The sequence below is a fragment of the Perognathus longimembris genome, chromosome 1, assembly GCF_023159225.1.
Source record: "Perognathus longimembris pacificus isolate PPM17 chromosome 1, ASM2315922v1, whole genome shotgun sequence".
NCBI classification, from domain to species: domain Eukaryota; kingdom Metazoa; phylum Chordata; class Mammalia; order Rodentia; family Heteromyidae; genus Perognathus; species Perognathus longimembris.
Window position 1 is genome coordinate 380,302 of NC_063161.1, and position 19,865 is coordinate 400,166.

The 19,865-nt window shown below is 55.4% G+C and overlaps 1 protein-coding gene across 3 annotated transcripts in view; it reads left to right on the forward strand.

Moving 5' to 3' along the window:
- Window positions 1-567: 567 nt before the first annotated feature.
- Sbf1 (SET binding factor 1) overlaps window positions 568-19,865 on the forward strand; it is a 30,304-nt gene continuing 11,006 nt past the window's right edge. For 2 of the 3 annotated variants that reach the window (XM_048353589.1, XM_048353595.1), the window contains exons 1-28: window positions 568-824; window positions 8,003-8,088; window positions 8,536-8,673; window positions 8,810-8,968; window positions 9,052-9,162; window positions 9,776-9,881; window positions 10,004-10,136; window positions 10,232-10,340; window positions 10,417-10,530; window positions 10,638-10,715; window positions 11,149-11,262; window positions 11,344-11,472; window positions 11,558-11,656; window positions 11,738-11,942; window positions 12,025-12,137; window positions 13,024-13,173; window positions 13,486-13,554; window positions 13,638-13,799; window positions 13,917-14,185; window positions 14,259-14,431; window positions 14,512-14,585; window positions 14,666-14,861; window positions 15,091-15,218; window positions 16,091-16,269; window positions 16,375-16,511; window positions 16,634-16,841; window positions 17,146-17,342; window positions 17,422-17,559. In XM_048353589.1, coding sequence (XP_048209546.1) covers window positions 770-824; window positions 8,003-8,088; window positions 8,536-8,673; window positions 8,810-8,968; window positions 9,052-9,162; window positions 9,776-9,881; window positions 10,004-10,136; window positions 10,232-10,340; window positions 10,417-10,530; window positions 10,638-10,715; window positions 11,149-11,262; window positions 11,344-11,472; window positions 11,558-11,656; window positions 11,738-11,942; window positions 12,025-12,137; window positions 13,024-13,173; window positions 13,486-13,554; window positions 13,638-13,799; window positions 13,917-14,185; window positions 14,259-14,431; window positions 14,512-14,585; window positions 14,666-14,861; window positions 15,091-15,218; window positions 16,091-16,269; window positions 16,375-16,511; window positions 16,634-16,841; window positions 17,146-17,342; window positions 17,422-17,559 — 3,829 coding nt within the window. In that variant the 5' untranslated portion in view covers window positions 568-769. The remainder of the gene's footprint in view (window positions 825-8,002; window positions 8,089-8,535; window positions 8,674-8,809; window positions 8,969-9,051; window positions 9,163-9,775; window positions 9,882-10,003; window positions 10,137-10,231; window positions 10,341-10,416; window positions 10,531-10,637; window positions 10,716-11,148; window positions 11,263-11,343; window positions 11,473-11,557; window positions 11,657-11,737; window positions 11,943-12,024; window positions 12,138-13,023; window positions 13,174-13,485; window positions 13,555-13,637; window positions 13,800-13,916; window positions 14,186-14,258; window positions 14,432-14,511; window positions 14,586-14,665; window positions 14,862-15,090; window positions 15,219-16,090; window positions 16,270-16,374; window positions 16,512-16,633; window positions 16,842-17,145; window positions 17,343-17,421; window positions 17,560-19,865) is intronic. The other variant, XM_048353600.1, reaches the window with a different exon arrangement.

A 19,865-nucleotide genomic window follows, 5' to 3' on the forward strand; every position in this document is an offset into this window, starting at 1 on the left:
GAGCCCAGCCATGCCCTTTGGCCTCTCCCGGAATGTCCTGCCCTAGGCTCCTGTGTCTCCTTGCCCATTCCTGCAACCCCGAGGGGACCCCTGGCTGGCCCTTGGTTCTGGGGAGGTCTCGGCCTTCCCAAAAGGGACCCAGCCATTCACAGCGGACGTGCAGCGTGGCGAATGACCAGGGTGGGGCGTCCCACCCCACCCAGTGGGGGCTCCGGGATATGCCCAGCCCTCTTCTGACTGGGCCACTGCCAAGTCGGCAGACGTTGGACGTCGGCTCTGCCCCTCCTCTATCGTCCAGTGTGGGAGTCCGAGGAGGCTGGACCCTGGCCGCTTCTGCTGGTTTCCGCCGACAGCGCGAGAGCCGGACGGCGAGCTCGGCCCAGGGTTTAGCCCGCGTCCTCTGACCCGCCCGAGCCACCGTCCGCATCGCCCTCCCACCGGGCGGCCCCGGGGCGGGGCGCGGGAGGTGGTAGGCGGGGACTCGCCCGCGAGACCCGCCCACGCCCCATGGGCCAATGGTGGAGCTCCGTCTGGGCCACGCCCACGGAGGCGGGCGGGGTGAGCGGGCGCGCAGGCGCGCGGCGAGGCCGGGCGGGCCGGCTGGCTGGGAAGATGGCGGCGGAAGCGCTGGCTGACGCCGCGGAGGAGCGGGCCCGGGGTGCTCGGGGTGCGCGGCCCAGGGCCGGCGCCGGGCCATGAGCGCGCCGCTCTCAAGTCCCGGAGCCGCGGAGCCGGTCCGCGCCCCTCGGGCTGCCCCGCGCCCTTCGCCATGGCGCGGCTCGCGGACTACTTCGTGCTGGTGGCGTTCGGGCCGCACCCGCGCGGTGAGTGCGGCGACCGAGAGCTGGGGGACGAGGCCCGAGGCGGCATTTCCGAGCCGGGCGGAGGGCCTGGGCTTGAGGAGTAGAGCCAGAGCCCGACGACAGGGTTGGGGCCGGGCGCCAGGCGCCAGGGGCCGAGCGCTGGGGGACCGGGAAGAGCCTCGGTGGCTGTTGGCCGGCGCGGTGGCCAGGGCAGCCGGCGAGGGACAGGGGCCGCCGAGCCCGTAAGGGCCGCCTGGGTACCTGTGTCGGTCCACGGAGACGGGCGGGGGCGTGAGGCCTCCTCCAGGGAGGTGGGAGGACCCTGGGACAGCTCGGCCTCCTCAGGCTCCCGGTTGGGTGGGATGGACGCGCCCTGCCTTGGCCATCTGCTGGTGGTGTGTGTGGAGGGAAAACGGGTCGTTGGCTTGCCAGCCCCTCCTCTGACCGGGTGCGGAGTCCGGAGCCTCAAGTAGGCTTAGTGACGGTGTGGGAGGGGATGGAGTTGAGCTGAAACTTGGAGAACTTCAGGTGGGAAAACATTCCTGGTGATTGGCCTGCGGAGTCGGGCCCTGTAAGCGTGGTGCCTGGTGCTGCTGTCTACAAGGTACTGATGGTGTGGAGTCAGCACCCAAGCCCTTCAGCTTGTGGAGTAGGAGAACACAGCCTGGCAGTGACATCAGCAGCCATGGAGACAGCAGTGTTGGGGTGTTGGCTAGTGTGCTCAGTGTGTGCCAGGCCCTGCACAGCCCTTCGTGTTCATGATCTCACTTTTTTCTCCCAGCAGCCCACCGAGGTTGCCTTTCTGTTGCTCCCATCTGTAGAGCAGAATCAGGCGCAGAGAAGTTGAGTGCTGCTCTGTCAGCACAGAGAGAGACCCACTCAGGCTGTCAAATCCCAACAGTAAAGCAGGAGCTGGTGGCTCACACCTGTAATCCTAGCTACTAAGGAGGCTGAGATCTGAGGATTGCAGTTCAAAGCCAGCCCAGGCAGGAGAGTCCATGAGGCTCTTATCTCCGAATAACCACCAGAAAACCCTAAGTGGCACTGTAGGTCAAAGTGGTAGAGTGTTAGCCTTGAGCAAAAAGAACTTGGGGATAGTGCCCAAGCCCTGAGTTCAAGCCCCACAACTGGACACGCCCTCCAAAAAAAAAAAAATCCCAACAGTAGAGAGGTAGTGTGTCATTGGGGACAGCTGTATGGTCAAGCTAGAGCTAGCTCTCAATACCTAGAGGGGAGATTGAGTCTTCCCCTCACTATTTTGCTTCTTATCAGTTCAGCTACCAGTGTTCTGAACTACCAGAGGATCTGAACTTTCCTCTTTGCCTGTCTTAGAGCCGAACCTCTACCTGGACTGTCCCTTTGTTCAGTATTCCATTCGCTGGACCCTGTACACTTAAAAAAATGATTGTCAAGCTGATGTACAATTATATATGTAAGGTAGTGAGTACATTTCTTGTCAAGCTTGCTACCTCCTCCCTCAGACTTACACACTTTTTGCTCTCTTGAAGAGAGCTTCCTGTCTCCACATCCTCCTAAGTACCTTCTCACTCAGCATCTGCCCCTTCTTTCTACTTTCATCTATCCAAGTATATGTCTTATTGCACCATCAGTCATAAGCATCTGTCTTTCCTTCAGAGAGAGAATTTTCCAAAGCAAAGACTGCACAGTCCTTATTTCCCTGTCTTCTGTGTGCAGCAGGTTTGCCATCAGTGTACTGGTCTCAGAGGGAGAACCTCTGCTCCAAGAACATGTGGAAGGCAATAAGAAGGCCGTAGCGTCTGTGGAAGAGGGTTGCATGAGAATTCAGGGCTGCCTGGGGGAACAAGACTGGCTGAGGGCTGCTGTACCATGAGGGGCCTTGAACTGGGAGCTAGGACAGGAGCAGCAGGAGCAGAGCAGGCTTGGAGGCTGATACTGGTGAGGACATGGGAAGGAGGGAAGGCCTTTGAAGCAGAGACTGCAAGGAAAGGCCAGGTGAGAGGAGGCAGGGTTGAGGGTGAATGTGTGACCAACAGATAAGGAAGCATAGGTGAGTTCTGTGAATAAGCTAGCTGTGACAAGGGGTAGATACTTCTGGCCTCTGAGTAGGACAGGATAGAAGACAGGAGCTCAAGGTGTCTACTTAAACTTGAATGATATGAAGGAATGATTCCTGTGGTAATTACTTCGTAGGGATAGGGGACCATGGAGTTCCCAAACCACTGCTTTCTGGGATTAGAGCTGCTGACCACCCAATCTCAGTGCATCCCTTAGAAGGATTCATCCCTGTGGGGGACAAACCTTGGTCATGAGTTGAATGCAGAACTAAGTGGCAGGGTACAGGTGGAGGTACAGGGGACCAAAAGGCACCTGAAGCAGGAGCATGGAGTGGAGCCACTCCATAGCTCTTTTACCTTGGGCCAGTCATTGGGCTCTCCTTGCTTTGTGGTCCTCATCTGGAGATGGAATGAGCGATATTAACCTCCTAGGCTACTGTGAAGGTTGTGACAAACATGTGAAAGGCTTCAAGTAGTGATTGTATCTTCATGTCCGAGCATCAAGTATGTGAATACTTCCAGGCAAAAATATGACAGGAGCTTCTGAGGGAGGCCAAGAACACTTCACATATTGGCAGGCCTAGGACATCAGGACAAGGATTCAGAGTATTTTAGGTTGAGGAATGAGTGGGAAGATCATTTTTGTTTTTGGCCTGTATCTGAACATTCCGCCTGGAACTGCTTCGTGCTGAGCGTCTCTGTATCAACTGTCTAGGTTGAGTGTATGGTCTGGCCTGAGAGAGCATCCTGGTTGCTGGTGGTTGCCAGCTAGTGACCTCTTAGTGAAGGTCTAGGGAAGGTGAATGCCCGGGCTGTGTGTGACTCGTTCAGCTCAGAGGATGCTCATTGCAGACGCCTTACCTACTGAGTCAGGGAGAACTTTCTGTTTATGTTCTGGCCTGTATCTGGGGATAGCTCAAGGACCAGATCCATGACCCTTGTCTAGCCCTCAGTAGTGGTCAACTGAGTGCAGCATGGAAGTGCTGTGGTATCTTTGGAAGCAGGAGAGATATTTAACTTAAGACTGGTCAGCGGGCCCCCTGTTGCAGCTGGGGAGGAAGGACTGGATTCCCAGCATCTGAGAATAAAGCCTTCTGTCCTGTGGCCTGACCTCTTTCAGTCCTCATGGTGATGAGCTGGCTACATTCTTGGGTCCCATCTACTGTCCCCACCCATGTTCTTCCCTTCCCTCTGGAGCAGGTTGGGGCTGTTTTGGGATGCCTCAGTTGCCTCCCATCCTCCACCTGGGAGTGTGAAGGGGTCTGGGTCTTTTTATCAGAGCTGTGTGGTCTGACTATGGGGTGGCGCAATAGGTTAAGGGAAGACAAAGAAGAAGCAGGCTCCCTTTGTACATGTCCTCTGCTGACCTGGGCCAGTATGTCTACATGATGAGGTCTGATGGATGGAGCAGCAGGAAGGTGTCACCCCCCCCCCCCTTTATTGCTTCTCTTCTTATAGATGGGCTCATCCCAGGCAACAGGTAGATGGCTGTTATCCAGTGGATGGTGGTAGAGGGCTGGGCGCAAAGGAGGCTGCTGTCCTGTCTGCCTTCCCACAGTGCACAGTGGCCCCAGCTGGCCCTCCAGGCATCAGAGCCTGGCACTGGTGATGGGGTGCTGCCAGCAGATGACAGAGTGAGCGGTCTGTGTTCTGCCTGTAAGCCTGCACTGGGATGGCTGCTGAAGGAAGTGCTTACTGAGGAGCTTTGAGGACAAGAACCCCAGTGTGGCCCTTAGGTGGGTTTCCCCCCACCTCTGTGGTGGGGAAACAGGAACTTTGCATCTGTGCTTCAGCAGACCTTGCTTCCTCACTCAGAAAGAGCACTGCTTTGTGATGCATGGCTATGCTGTTGGGATTTTCCTGGCACTGTGGGCCTTTCTCCTGCCTATCACACAGTGGGCAGGGATCTGGTGGGGCAAGTAACTCAGACATTGCAGATTACCTTTGTGGCCAGAGTTTGAATGGTTTGAAGACACTGGGAAGATGACAAGATTCTTTCCCCTTCCCCCACCCCCACATGCTGGCCAGCAGCCAAGCTGTAGGCTGGGGTCTTAGAGAAGGGAGAGCCGCAGGGTTTCTTCATGATGTACCTACCTTTCTTGGAGGACTTGCTGTATCCTGTCATGCCTTGGAGCTCCGGAAGTTGTTGTGGACTTGTGACTGAGGAACCTGTTTATTTGTGGGGTGTGAGTAGAGCTGGGTGTGGGGAGGATGGTCATGTAACTGGGTCTATGCATTCAGCAAGTCCTAATTAGGCTGTGGTCTATGCCTGCACTGGAGCTTGCCTACTGGCTTAGCCTGTGACAGGTGCACCACTTGTTCCAGAGTTTTGCTGGAAGGAGGGAGGTTCTTAGGACCCTGTTGCCCAGGCTCAACCAGAGAGCTTCCCAGAGGAAGGGGATACCTGTCTGAGACCTAAAGGTCAAGTCTGGAGCTGTCAAGGCACAGTGAAGGAGCTCAAGGGGAATACCCAGTGGTACTGGTCAATTCATCTACCCTTAATGAGGCAGTGGGAAAACTCAGGAGAGGAAGCTCTTCTGAGAGTTGAGCCCTCAGAGGATTTTAAGGCCTAGTGTGAAGTTGGAATTGGCATTTCACAAAAGTGGGATGGGGAGAGTAGCAGTGGATGATGGCCATTCTCTGTGCCCACTCCCTTGAGAGGAGAGGCTGTGGGTCTTGTCTGCTCTTGTGGGGAGGCTACAGAGTAGAAGCTGCTGTCCATGTCTGCACACCTCCTCTTCCTTCCTCTGCCTGCTGCCTCATGGCAAGAATTGGGTGAGCCCTGGGTGCCAGCCAGGGCTGGGCCCAGATGGTGGTTTAGGACTGAGCACAAGGAGCCCTTGGTGAAGTGGGTTGGGGGAGGAGCCACAACTCAGAGAGTGAGTGCCTGTGAGTTGCCCAGGCCTGTTGTGAGTGGCCTTTGGGAATGGGACCTGAAAGACCCCACGGGGGGTGGGGGTGGGGCGGGGATCTTGATGGTGCAGGTGCATGGGTTGAGAAGAAGTAGGCATGCTACCAGTAGACACCTGCTCCCTCCTGCCTATCACCTGCAGAGTGTCAGTGGTGGAGGGGACTGGGGAGCAGGAAGCTGAGGTTTTGTGAGTCAGAATCTGCTCCCTGGCATCCTGCTGCCTCCAGCTTAGCAGAAACCTGCTCAATGCTCATGTCTTTGGCATTGCCTCTATGACTCTGCAGCAGTGGGTGGTCATCTAAGATTCTGGCCCAGCTCCTCTGCTTTTAGGAGGCTTTGGGGAATGTGTGCTCTTGGGCTGCTGGCAGGTTGACCAGGCTGAGTGGATGTGAGCCTGCCTAGAGGCATAGGCTATACACTGTAGTTCTCTGGGATTTGGAGATCCATGAAGACTTTGTGCTGAGCATCCTCATATCACTGTCCCTGCTTCTTCTATGGGTGGGGTCAGCAGGGTTGAGTCTCCAAGCTGAATGCAGGACTTGTTCTCTGGTGACTTTTTTTTTTTTTTTTTTTTGGCCAGTCCTGGGCTTTGGACTCAGGGCCTGAGCACTGTCCCTGGCTTCTTCCCGCTCAAGGCTAGCACTCTGCCACCTGAGCCACAGTGCCCCTTCTGGCCGTTTTCCATATATGTGGTGCTGGGGAATTGAACCGAGAGCTTCATGTGTAGAAGGCAAGCACTCTTGCCACTAGGCCATATTCCCAGCCCCTCTGGTGACTTTTTTTTTTTGGCCAGTCCTGGGCCTTGGACTCAGGGCCTGAGCACTGTCCCTGGCTTCTTCCCGCTCAAGGCTAGCACTCTGCCACTTGAGCCACAGCGCCGCTTCTGGCCGTTTTCTGTATATGTGGTGCTGGGGAATCGAACCTAGGGCCTCGTGTATCCGAGGCAGGCACTCTTGCCACTAGGCTATATCCCCAGCCTCTGGTGACTTTTGAATTGTGAGTGCCACCATAACCTAGTCCATTGTCCATGAATCCTGCAATGCAAATGGTGCTGTTACCTGGCAGAGGCTGGTCCTGAACATCCTCACTCTTCACTCCATTGTGGCCCTCATTTTGCCTTCTGGTTTGGCTCTGTGGGGTTGAGTTCCAGACCAGAACTCTATTCCACTGATGTGGACTTGACCTGAAGCTGTTTCCGGGTGTGGTGGTGGGGATGTAGACAGTGATCAGGTCCTGGGTGTGGTAGTGGTTGGGGGGTGTAGACAGTGATCAGGTCCTAGGTGTGGTAGTGGTAAGGGGTGTAGACAGTGATCAGGTCCTAGGTGTGGTAGTGATGGGGGTGTAGACAGTGATCAGGTTCTAGGTGTGGTAGTGGTAGGGGGTGTAGACAGTGATCAGGTCCTGGGGGTGGTAGTGGTGGTGTAGACAGTGATCAGGTCCTGTGGGTGGTAGTGGTAGGGGTGTAGACAGTGATCAGGTCCTGGGGGTGGTAGTGGTAGGGGTATAGACAGTGATCAGGTCCTGGGTGTGGTAGTGGGGATATAGACAGTGATCAGGTCCTGGGTGTGGTAGTGGGGTGTTTAGACAGTGATCAGGTCCTAGGTGTGGTAGTGGGGGGGGCGTGTAGACAGTGATCAGGTCCTAGGTGTGGTAGTGGTAGGGGGTGTAGACAGTGATCAGGTCCTGGGTGTGGTAGCGGTGGGGGAGGTGTAGACAGTGATCAGGTCCTGGGTGTGGTAGTGGGGTGTGTAGACAGTGATCAGGTCCTGGGTGTGGTAGTGGGGTGTGTAGACAGTGATCAGGTCCTGGGTGTGGTAGTGGGGTGTGTAGACAGTGATCAGGTCCTAGGTGTGGTAGTGGGAGGTGTAGACAGTGATCAGGTCCTGGGTGTGGTAGCGGTGGGTGTTTTAGACAGTGATCAGATCTGGGTGTGGAGTAGAGAGTTCTAACACATGATGCTGATGCAGTGAAGTCAGGCTTGGGATAGGAGCATCAGGGATGGGAACATCAGGGCTTACAGAGATCTGGGGGCTTTTCTCCCTGCCCTCTGGCAGTCCTGGGCTCTATGGTTGCCTAGCTATTTGTCTACTCAGAACTACTTTAGAGAAGTGGATCTAGGAGATGAGGCTGGTCTGGTGCTAGATGAGAGGAAGACATTTCCACTCTGGGTTGTGTGGCCTTCAGCCCTGGCAAGGTGGGAGTGGAGAACTGGGAGATAGAAGGGTGCTCTGACCATCTGTTCTTGTCCTCAGGGAGTGGGGAAGGCCAGGGCCAGATTCTGCAGCGCTTCCCGGAGAAGGACTGGGAGGACAACCCTTTCCCACAGGGCATTGAACTGGTGAGTAGGGGAGGCAGAGAGAGAGAGAGAGAGAATGAGAGTGTGTGTGTGTGTGTGTGTGTGTGTGTGTGTGTGTGTGTGTGTGTATGTCTTCTTGCCCCCAGGTTACTGCCAGTGCAACTGTAAGTAGGCCCCCTGCAGGTGATGGCAAGCCTAACAGGCAGGGTGCTTGGTACTTGCATCACTATTTCATGCTGCCACTTGTCATGGTGGTGGCCACAGTGTCTTTCCTGATCCTCACCCTAGTTGAGGCTTTTACTCCTTTCATCAGGAGATCTAAGGCTGGGAGGTGAGGTATTCTCACTTGGTTAAGTGAGGGGTTGCTGATGAGACTCGAAACTCCAGGCCCTGGCTGTCCAGATGCTTGAAGGCAGCTGATGGGAGCAGGTGGGCTGTTTCCTGCTGCAGGTGTGGGTCTAGCAGCTGACTGCTGAGCCCTCCCTGCAGTTTTGCCAGCCTAGTGGGTGGCAGTTATGTCCTGAGAGGAATCCACCGACCTTCTTTGTTGCTGTCCTCACTGACATCAACTCTGAGCGGCACTACTGCGCCTGCTTGACCTTCTGGGAGCCAGCAGAGCCCACACAGGTCAGTGAGAGATTTGGGGTACAGCATGGGCAATGGCCAGCTGGTGGGCCAGGTCTGTCTGAGTCACTTATGCCCTCTCCTTTGGCTCATGGGATAACCTGGCCAAGAGTCAGGAGAATGGGCTTTCTGTCCTCAGGAAGCAGTATGCCCTGAGAATGCTACAGAGAGGGAAGAGGAGGCTGACGAGGGAGGCCAGGCACGACTGTCGCCTACAGCACCAGCCCCGCCTAGCCAGCTCTTTGCTCCCAAGACTCTAGTGCTGGTGTCACGACTGGACCACACAGAAGTGTTCAGGGTGAGATGGCCTGCCATGGCAGCAGTGTGGGACACGGGGTGCTCTTGTCTGCTGTACCACTGTTCTCTGTCTTGACCTTGCAGAATAGCCTCGGTCTCATCTATGCCATCCACGTGGAGGGCCTGAATGTGTGCTTGGAGAATGTTATTGGGAACCTGTTGACATGCACTGTCCCCTTGGCTGGGGGTTCACAGGTGAGTATGGAGGACACCTGGTGTCACAGGCTTTCTGGTGCAGTCATGGATGAATGCCTGGTGGGCTCTTGTAGTCTCGTTGGCTGAGCATGGCTGAAGGCCATCAGCTCTCCCTTCTGTTCTGTGTTGTCATTGGTTACCTGTTCTCCATCCTGCTGCTCACCTGGCTCTTGTATCTGTGCCCTCAGACCTAGCATCTCTCTTGTCTGTTCTCAGGACCCTTGGTTGTGTGCCTGTCTCTGCATGTTAGTGTCAGTTTGTCTGTCCACTCCCTGCTCTGTGCCTTGTGTGGTGAGGGTGTCTAACTGTGTCTTTCTGCCTGTCTTGTGCAGCTGGACTCTGTTGAGGAAGGAGTGGTATGGATTCTTTGTTTCTTCTGCCTACCCAGGCCTTGCCCCCACCCACCCAGGCCACAGGCAGCCACCCCCTGCCTTAAGTTTTCTCTGCAGCCGTGCTCTGCCTGCAGAGGCAGGGTGTGGCCTTTCCCTCTAGTTATCCTAGCCTGTTCTACCTTGTGGTCTTTCAGCCTACCAGGACCCGCCTGGGGCCAAGAGCTCTGGGCTGACTTGAATTTGGTCCAAACTGCTAAGCTTCGGCCATTTTATTTCTACAGAGAACCATTTCTTTGGGTGCTGGTGACCGGCAAGTCATCCAGACCCCACTGGCAGACTCACTGCCTGTCAGTCGCTGCAGCGTGGCCCTGCTCTTCCGCCAGCTCGGTGAGCATGACTGTTTCTTCGCTCCCCAGCTTCCTGTCCTGGGGCTGGTGGTCAGAGATGTAGGTATTTGCTGTGTGCCCAGGGCAAGGAGATAGGGCTCACATCAAGCCTGTCCTCTTCAGGTATCACCAACGTGCTGTCTTTGTTCTGTGCTGCCCTCACGGAGCACAAAGTCCTTTTCCTGTCCCGGAGCTACCAACGGCTTGCAGATGCTTGCAGGGGTCTTCTAGCACTGTTGTTCCCTCTTAGATACAGGTACCCCTCTGCCCAGACCCTCCACTTGGCCTTTCTTGACCCTTCCAACCCGCCCTATCCTCTGGGGCTCACTGTGTCCTCTGGACTTGCTGTAGCTTCACCTATGTACCCATCTTGCCGGCGCAGCTGCTGGAGGTCCTCAGCACACCCACACCCTTCATCATTGGAGTCAATGCAGCCTTCCAGGCAGAGACCCAGGAGCTGGTAAGGGCTGTGGCTTGTGTCTGCCTTGATGCCCTGGCCTTCTGGCCCCTCACCAGTTGCTCCCCTTGGTTCACAGCTGGATGTGATTATTGCTGATCTTGATGGAGGGACGGTGACTGTCCCTGAGTGTGTGCACATTCCACCTCTTCCAGAGCCACTGCAGAGCCAGACCCACAGTGTTTTGAGCATGGTGAGGGTGGGGAACAGGGTGAAGCTGGGGTCTGTGGGAGTCATTTCCTGGCAAGGATACCCATAGCCTAAGACTTCTGTGCAGCTTTCTTTTCCCCCTCTGTTGAGGTCCTGGATCCAGAGCTGGAGTTGGCTGACCTTGCCTTTCCCCCTGCCACATCATCGACTTCCTCCCTGAAGATGCAGGTGAGGGTTGTTGCTGCTTTGGTGTGGGACCTCAGTCTATGCCCCCTGCTTCCCCCATCCCTCAGGTCTGCCTCCGCTGATGGCTGGGCTGTGGCAGGGATGCACTGTGGCCTCACCTCCAGGCCCACCTCAGGCAGGAAGGGTCCTGGGCACAAAGGGGCTTCACGCAGTTAGGTGTGGTGGTTGTGCAGTGAGCACACGCCAGTCTGCAGGCACCAGTTAAGGAGCTGAGAACCGGCATTGGTGAGGAGGCCTCTGAGGGTACCAGACAGGGGCCACTTGTTTATATGGAGTACTGTGGAGGGTTGGAGGTGGTAGCAGAAGTACACTACGGTAGCCCTCCCCTAACTTTGGGTGGGAGTAGGGAGAAGCACCCGAGGGTACTAGGTGGTGCCAGTGGGCCAGGCACTTATTGCGCTTTCTGTGTTCCCAGGACAAGGAGCTGCGTGCTGTCTTTCTTCGGCTCTTTGCTCAGCTCCTGCAGGGCTACCGCTGGTGCCTGCACATTGTCCGCATCCATCCAGAGCCCGTCATCCGCTTCCACAAGGTGGGCCTCTCGTGTGGGGGTAGGGCAGAAGGTGAGCACTCTGTGGACCCCTGAGGGGCTGATTTCCTTGTGTTCTCCCAGGCAGCCTTCTTGGGCCAGCGTGGGCTGGTGGAGGATGATTTCCTGATGAAGGTACTGGAGGGCATGGCCTTTGCAGGCTTTGTGTCAGAACGTGGGGTCCCCTACCGCCCCACAGACCTGTTTGATGAGGTGGGTCTTCTCACTCCTGCCTGTCCACCTGACTCTCCCCCACCTGCCCACCAGCCCCTCCTCATTCTGCCTCCTCTTCCACCAGCTGGTGGCCCATGAGGTAGCACGGATTCGTGCAGATGAGAACCACCCCCAGCGTATTCTGCGTCACGTCCAGGAACTGGCAGAGCAGCTCTATAAGAATGTATGGTGGGCAGCATGAGGGGAGGGTATGGTACCACCTTCTCCCTGGCCTTCTAGCCACCATCTGCCTGTGTTGCCCTAGGAGAACCCATACCCAGCTGTGGCAATGCACAAAGTACAAAGGCCAGGTGAGGCTAGTCACTTGCGACGGGCACCCCGGCCTTTCCCCCGACTGGATGAGGGCACTGTGCAGTGGATTGTAGACCAAGCTGCAGCCAAGATGCAGGGAGCACCCCCAGCCGTAAAGGCAGAGAGGAAGACCACTGTGCCCTCTGGGCCTCCCATGAGTGCGTAACGTGGAGCCTGACCCAGAGTGGGTGTGGGGTCAGGAGTTGGGGGTCAGGGCCAGCATGTCCTGTCTCTCCTTAGCGGCCATACTTGAGCGGTGTAGCGGGCCACACGTCAACAGTGCCCGCCGGCTGGAGGTGGTTCGGAACTGCATCTCCTATGTGTTTGAGGGGAAGATGCTTGAGGCCAAGAAGGTGAGGCTTGCTGGGTGGGACCTCAGACCTGGGTTTCGGGCAGCAGCTCTCAGAAGAGGCTCGGGTCTTACTTCCAAGTCTTTGGATGCAGAGCCTTTGCTAGGGCCCTGCTCACCTGTGCATAGCTGGAGTTGGCTGGGATGGCAGGGTGTAGGTTGGCTCCAGATCTTCCCTCCTTCATCTTACAGGGCAGCAGGCCTTCTGGGAAAACCCAGCAGTGGGAATGTTCCATCAGTTTTTAGAAATTGGGAGACCCTAAATATTTCTTTCATCTATCAAGCTTTCATTTCAGTTTTTTGTGTCTTTTTCCTAAAAACAAACCAACCCGTATGTGTTGTGGTCTTTGTTGAGTTTGTAGAAAACAAACCACTTACAGGCCATTGTTCCCTTCATGCCAGCCAGTTTTTCAGAGCTGTATGATATTCCTGTGGGGCTCCCCATGGTTTTAGGACAGCAACAGTAGAATAAGCTTGAAGCCCAAGCCCTCCTATGGGGCCTTTGCCACATGACACCTGTACTGCTTAAGCTCATGCATTTCAGATTCAGCCCCAGCAGACTAAGCAGCTGCCAGTCCTTGAAGGCCTTTCTCCAGAACACATTCCACACTGGCTTGGAAGTGGGCAGTACTTGCATCTTATGTCCTCGTCCTCATTAACTGTCACTTGTGGAATTCCTCGTCTGTTGGAAGCTTTAGTCTGTTTTGTTTAGTAAAACCCAGAACTTGGGCACATGCTGACCTGTATGGCTTTTGGGTTTCCTTTGTGCTTGGAGTTGAGGCCATGGCCTGGGGTGTAGCTTGGCATCTGCTACACTCCCCCTCAGCACCTAATGGGGGTCTCTAACTGGGCTACCCTCTACCCCATGTCCTCCTTGCCTCTACCCCCAGCTGCTCCCAGCGGTGCTCAGGGCCCTGAAGGGGCGAGCTGCCCGCTGCTGCCTTGCTCAGGAGCTCCATCTGCATGTGCAGCAGAACCGAGCAGTCTTGGACCACCAGCAGTTTGACTTTGTTGTCCGCATGATGAATTGCTGCCTGCAGGTGAGGCCAGCCCCACTCCTGCCTGGGATAGGACATGTGAGTGGGGTGGGCAGGCTTCTTGAGTCTCCCTCGGACTATGACAGTTGGGAGAGATGCTGATCTTAAGGTGAGAGTGGAGTGGGCCCAAGGGATCTCTGCTCTGGGAAGGGGCTCCGTGGCCCACAGAGAACGGCAGAGAATGGGGGAGTCTAGCTGACCTTGAGACCTGAGGCAACTCTGAGGAACTGAGCCAAGAGGGTTCAGGTGACCATGACATGAGGTGCTGGTCTGCGGAGGCTACAGAGATGGAATAGACGATGGCTTTGCTCACAGGACTGTACTTCTCTGGATGAGCATGGCATCGCAGCTGCCCTGCTGCCCCTGGTCACAGCCTTCTGCCGCGTGAGTGCTGGGAGGGTTCTGGGTCTTCCCTCTAGCCACTTCCTGGGTGCATGCACATGACCTCTCCAACCCCACTTCTGCAGAAGCTGAGCCCAGGAGTGACACAGTTTGCGTATAGCTGTGTGCAGGAGCACGTAGTGTGGAGTACACCACAGTTCTGGGAGGCCATGTTCTATGGGGATGTGCAAACCCACATCCGGGCCCTCTACCTGGAGACCTCTGAGGACTTGGGAAGCCCCTCCCAGGTAAGTAGGGTGTCCTGGGTGGTCTCAGGTGGCCTGTTGTGGGGAAGAGGAAGCATGACCCTAGCTTATGGGAGGTGGCACAATTGTCCCAGCTTACCCACTGTGGTGCCATGGCAGGAGGTTGGTGAAGTACAGTCTCAGGAGGATGAACGTTCTGCCTTGGATGTGGCTTCAGAGCAGCGGCGCCTGTGGCCAACCCTGAGCCGTGAGAAGCAACAGGAACTGGTGCAGAAGGAGGAGAGCACAGTCTTCAGTCAGGCCATCCACTATGCCAATCGCATGAGTTACCTCTTGCTGCCTCTGGACAGTAGCAAAAGCCGCCTTCTTCGGGAACGTGCAGGGCTAGGAGACCTGGAGAGTGCCAGCAATAGCCTGGTCACCAACAGGTAGGGGTGGGACTTGGGTTGGGGGTGTATGATGGGATTAGGGCTGATGCCCACATACAACCTTCTGATCTAGCATGGCAGGTAGTATGGCTGAGAGCTATGACACAGAAAGTGGCTTTGAAGATGCAGAAACTTGTGATGTGGCTGGGGCTGTGGTTCGTTTCATCAACCGCTTTGTGGACAAGGTCTGCACAGAGAGTGGGGTCACCAGCGACCACCTCAAAGGGCTGCATGTCATGGTACCAGGTATGGAGGTTCTAGGCATGGAAGCATTTTTGCAGGTGGGTGGCTGTGGGGGTCCAGGATGTGAAACCTGCTCTCCCTAGACATTGTCCAGATGCACATCGAAACCCTGGAGGCTGTGCACCGTGAAAGTAAGAGGTTGCCCCCTATCCAGAAGGTGAGCAGCGGTCTGATGGATGGGTGGAGGTGCCATGGGTCTGCGCCATGTACTGAGGTGCAACTCCTGTCTCTGAGCAGCCCAAGCTGCTGCGGCCACGCCTGTTGCCTGGGGAGGAGTGTGTCTTGGATGGCCTGCGAGTCTACCTGCTGCCAGATGGGCGTGAGGAGGGGGCAGGGGGCAGTGGTGGGGGTCCTGCACTGCTACCAGCCGAAGGCGCTGTGTTCCTTACCACGTACCGGGTCATCTTCACGGGGATGCCTACTGATCCCTTAGGTGAGCCTTTACACCTTTTTTCTGGCTCCACCCTTCCCTCCACCAGATGGTTCAGGTTGGTAGGATTTCCCTGACTCTTCTTTCCCCTTTCTTAGGTTTAGGTAGGTGGGGCCCTATGGGAGATGTGTATTCCTTTCCCACCCACTCAGGAGCTCTGTAACTGTAGTACTCTGAGAATGATTTGTTCCTCTCCCTTTCCCCTCCTTCTAACTGCTTGGCCCCTTGTAAGTGGGGGAGCAGGTGGTGGTCCGCTCCTTCCCTGTGGCTGCACTGACCAAGGAGAAGCGCCTCAGTGTCCAGACCCCTGTAGACCAGCTTCTCCAAGATGGACTGCAGCTGCGGTCCTGCACATTCCAGGTACAGCAGGGCTTTGTCCACTGTGTCCAGTTTATCCCTTGAAGCTGTTTTCTGCCTGTGGCCCTGCTAACAGGTTGATAATTGGGCCCTTACTGTGGCTCTCAGCTTGACAGTATCTGCCCAGTAACACACTGACTTTTGCATCTTTACTGTTTCCATTGGACACTGACTTTTTTTTTTTTTTTGCCAGTCTTGGGGCTTGAACACAGGGCCTAGGCTTTGTCCCTGAGCCTCTCTGTGCTCAAGACTAATGCTCTGGGCTGGGAATATGGCCTAGTGGTAGAGTGCTTGCCTCACATACATGAAGCCCTAGGTTTGATTCCTTAGCACCACATATATAGAAAACGCCAGAAGTGCTGATGTGGCACAAGTGGTAGAGTGCTAGCATGGAGCCAAAAGGAGCTAAGCACAGTGCTCAGGCCCTGAGTTCAAGCCCCAAGAATGGCAAAAAAAAAAAAAGAAAGAAAGAAAGAAAGAAAAAGAGAAAGAAAGACTAGTGCTCTACCACTTGAGCCACAGTGCCCCTTCCGGCTTTTTCTGTTTATGTGGTACTGAGGAATAGAACCCAGAGCTTCATGCATGCTAGACAAGCACTCTACCACTAAGCCACATTCCCAGCCTCTGGAACACCGACTCTTGAGTCCAATCTGAGGTGTGCTTTCTGAGCTGAGATCTTGCTGTGCAGCCACTGACATTTACACAGTTTGCACACACATTGGACCCTAAGTTACATGGGCTTAGGCCTTCCCTTAAGGCTTCTGCTTCTGTGGCTTGGCTGCCAAGGGAAGGGAGCCAGCATACCCAGCAGTGTTAGGGTTGAGGAAGGGCTTGGTGGCCACTCAGAACTCTGAGGGCTTCCTTTTCTGACATAGCTGCTGAAAATGGCCTTTGATGAGGAGGTGGGGTCTGATAGTGCTGAGCTCTTCCGCAAACAGCTGCATAAGCTCCGGTACCCTCCAGACATCCGGGGCACCTTTGCACTCACCCTGGGCTCCACCCACACACCTGGCCGGCCATCACGGGCTGCCAAAGACAAAGGTCCTTCTCTCAGGTATGTAGTTGCATTCCCAGGGCTAGGGGAACTAGGCCTCCCAAACTTCTGTGCCCAGGCTCTTGTTTCTCCTCCTCTCACTTCCTCTGGCCCTTCAACGTGCAGAACCCTGTCCCGGAACCTGGTGAAAAATGCCAAGAAGACCATTGGGCGGCAGTATGTTACTCGGAAGAAATATAACCCCCCCAGCTGGGAGCACCGGGGCCAGCCACCCCCTGAGGACCAGGAGGATGAGATCTCCGGTGAGGATGGGGTTAGGGACACCTGGCTGGTCTCTGTCATTGATGGCTCTCCTTCATGGAGGACTGGGGTCAGCCTGGAGGGCGTCTCTGGGTTGATAACTCCTGTGTCCCGGACTGCATAGTGTCGGAGGAGTTGGAACCCAGCACGCTGACCCCATCCTCAGCCTTGAAGCCCTCAGACCGTATGACTATGAGCAGCCTGGTGGAGCGGGCATGTTGCCGTGACTACCAACGCCTTGGACTGGGCACCCTGAGCAACAGCCTTAGCCGAGCCAAGTCTGAGCCCTTTCGCATCTCCCCTGTCAATCGCATGTATGCCATCTGTCGCAGGTGAGGGCTGGCCAGGATATACCGTGAGACTTGATCAGGGTTGGCTGGGGTGGTCAGGCAGTGCTTGGGCATAGCACCTTCTCTGCTTGCCATATGGCCAAACAAGGCACATGGAAAGAAGGATAGAGGACTGGGCTTCAGGGCTTGATAGAGCACCTGGCTGAGCACAAAGATCTGGAAAGCCTTGAACTTGCTCCTTTGTGCCCACCCCATTGGCTTCTCTTTTATTGCTTTTGTGAGGCTCCAAAAATGGGCATGAGACAAGGCCTTGCAGCCCCCCTCACAAGGTGTCCAACTCCTGCAGCTATCCAGGCTTGCTGATCGTTCCCCAGAGCATCCAGGACAATGCTCTACAACGTGTGTCCCGCTGCTATCGCCAGAACCGCTTCCCTGTGGTCTGCTGGCGCAGTGGGCGCTCCAAGGCCGTGCTGCTGCGCTCCGGGGGCCTGCATGGCAAGGGTGTTGTTGGCCTCTTCAAGGCCCAGAATGCACCTTCTCCAGGTACCCTACCTTAGTTCTGCCTTCGTCTGCCCACCCTGGTTGCCTGCCTGCCCCCTTCCAGCTCCTTCTCCTTTTCCAGGCCAGTCCCAGGCAGACTCCAGCAGCTTGGAGCAGGAGAAGTACCTGCAGGCTGTGGTCAGCTCTATGCCCCGCTATGCTGATTCATCAGGACGAAACACACTCAGTGGCTTTTCCTCAGCTCACATGAGTAGCCATGGTGAGAGGGCACTAACAGGTGGGTGGTGGGTCTGGGACAAGGATTGGGGGAGGGGAGAGGAGGGGAGGGGAGAGGAGCCTATGGTAGTGTTTATGGTGGGTAAGCTAGTGACCAATAATGGCCTTGGTCAGGAATGTTTGGGGGTGGAGAGGGACCCTTCTGGGTACCATGGGGGCGGGGGGCAGAGCAGGAAGCTGCCAAGACCAGGTGAGTATCCTGAGCCCCTATCTGCTCTGGCCACGATCCTGTCTACAACCTCATCTTTCCTAAACTAGGGTAGCTGCTAGAGGCCTCTAGGGTCTGCTAGATTGGCAACCACACATGACCATGTCTGATGTGGCTCACAGCCCTTCAAGCATCCTTAGAGTCATCTGTCTGTCCTCTACCTAGTGCTGCTTTGCCCTCTGCTTGCCCTCCCATCTTGACCCATTCTGACTCTGGGCCTTGTCTGTGTTGGTGTCTCTGTCTCTATCATTCTTCCTGTCTTCACTTCCCAACACATACATCTCATGGTACCCTGTGCACAATGAGGGGGGAAGCCAGGTCAGCCTTTGCACCCTGTGCTAGTATCTGCCTGTAAGGCTCCTGCCGCTTTGCCCGGGACTTGCTGTGGTAATTGTGAGAGATGCCTTCCGTCCATATGAGGACCATTTTTTAAAAGAAGGCACCAGGTTTGGGAGGTCAGGTGTGTGCTCTCACCCTGGATGGAGGCCTGCCTTCGGTGCCTGGCACTGACTCTAGCCTGTAGAGTGTCTTCATGGCTGGTCCAGGTGTTAGTGCCAAGACCGTAGTGCTATGTGTGTGTCCTGCTTAGCACCTACTGTGCAAGAGGACAGAACATATCCAGTGGCAGGTGACTGATTTTGGATGTTGAGCACTGAGAGAAACATTCAGACAGGAGATAAAGCTGTCTTCCAAACCAAGGCGAGTGGGCACACGGCAGAGGGAGGGATATGTGGGGCAGAGATGGCAGCTTTTTTTTTTTTTTTTTCTGCCAGTCCTGGGGGGCTTGTTGAACTCAAAGCCTGGGTGCTGCTGTCCCTGGCTTCTTTTTGCTCCAGGCTAGCACTCTACCACTTGAACCACAGCACCACTCTGGCTTTTCTGTGTATGTGGTACTGAGGAATCCAACCCAGGGCTTCATGCATGCTAGGCAAGCGCTCTACCACTAAATTACATTCCCAGCCTGTCAGCTTCTTTTGTTGTTGTCTTAAGTGCTGAGGTTTGAACTCAGGGACTTTCACTTGCTAAGCATGTGCTCTACCATTTGAACCATACTTTTATCTAGCAGCTTCTATCCCTTTGGCTTTCTTGACGCTTGACCCATTGACACCCTGGTCTGGCCCCTGTCTTCCCCAGGACTCTGTCTTGGTATTCATGCCCTATCTGGCTGATCCTTTTTAGCATGGCTGATAGAGGCTGTTCCCTTGAGGGTTGGTTTATAGGCTCACAACTCCAGCTGCCTCCCTGCACAACAGGCCATGTGTTACCTTCCTCTGTGGGTCTTCGGTGGTTGGTGCCTATCTCAGCACCAGGCATTGCTTCTGAGAGCAACAGAGCCCAACCTCACCAACCTCACAGGCCAGCCTGTCCTTGGCTGATTGGTGACTGGTTTGGGGAATGAGTCCCTCTGGCCCAGCCTGTGTACTCAAGAGGTAGCTGCATGTCAATCAACTGCCTCTTTCTATCCTTAGTCTTCTCTCAAGGTCATAGGCTATGTTTTCCTGTGTGGCCTCAGCTACTGGGAGCACAGTGTGTTCATTGGTGGCTTTCAGGGCCTGGTAGTATCGCCCATGGGCAGAGCCATCCTGCAGCCTAGATGTCCTTCAGTCTCTCTTGTCTGTGCACCTGGCTTCTGTGTGCTGACTGTCTGGGTTTGCAGTTCCTATCTGGCTGCCTTCCTCTCTGTCCCATTCAGGACTCCTCAACCTAGAGCTTCCTCACTCATTGGACCTGTAGCAGTACTTCTCAGTCTTTGTCCTTTATGACCATTTGCAAGGCACTGGGGCCAAGGACCAGGGCAGCAAGTTTGCCCTCGTGGTCATCAGGAGACACTGTCTCAGGGACAGGTCAAATTGACCCAGCCTCAATCTTCCATCAGAAATATTTGCTTTCACTGCAATTAAGTCTGAATTATGTTCAGTGCTTCCTTGCCTCCCAGTTGGCAGCATCCTCTCCTGAGGATGTGTCAGCCCCCTGGCACTGTCACCTTCCCTGGTGTCCTTAGGGCATCTCCTACCTCCTCCAGCCCCATTGATGCTGCCTCTTGTTGGGCCAAGGTCTGGCTGCCCTCAGCTTTACTTCTG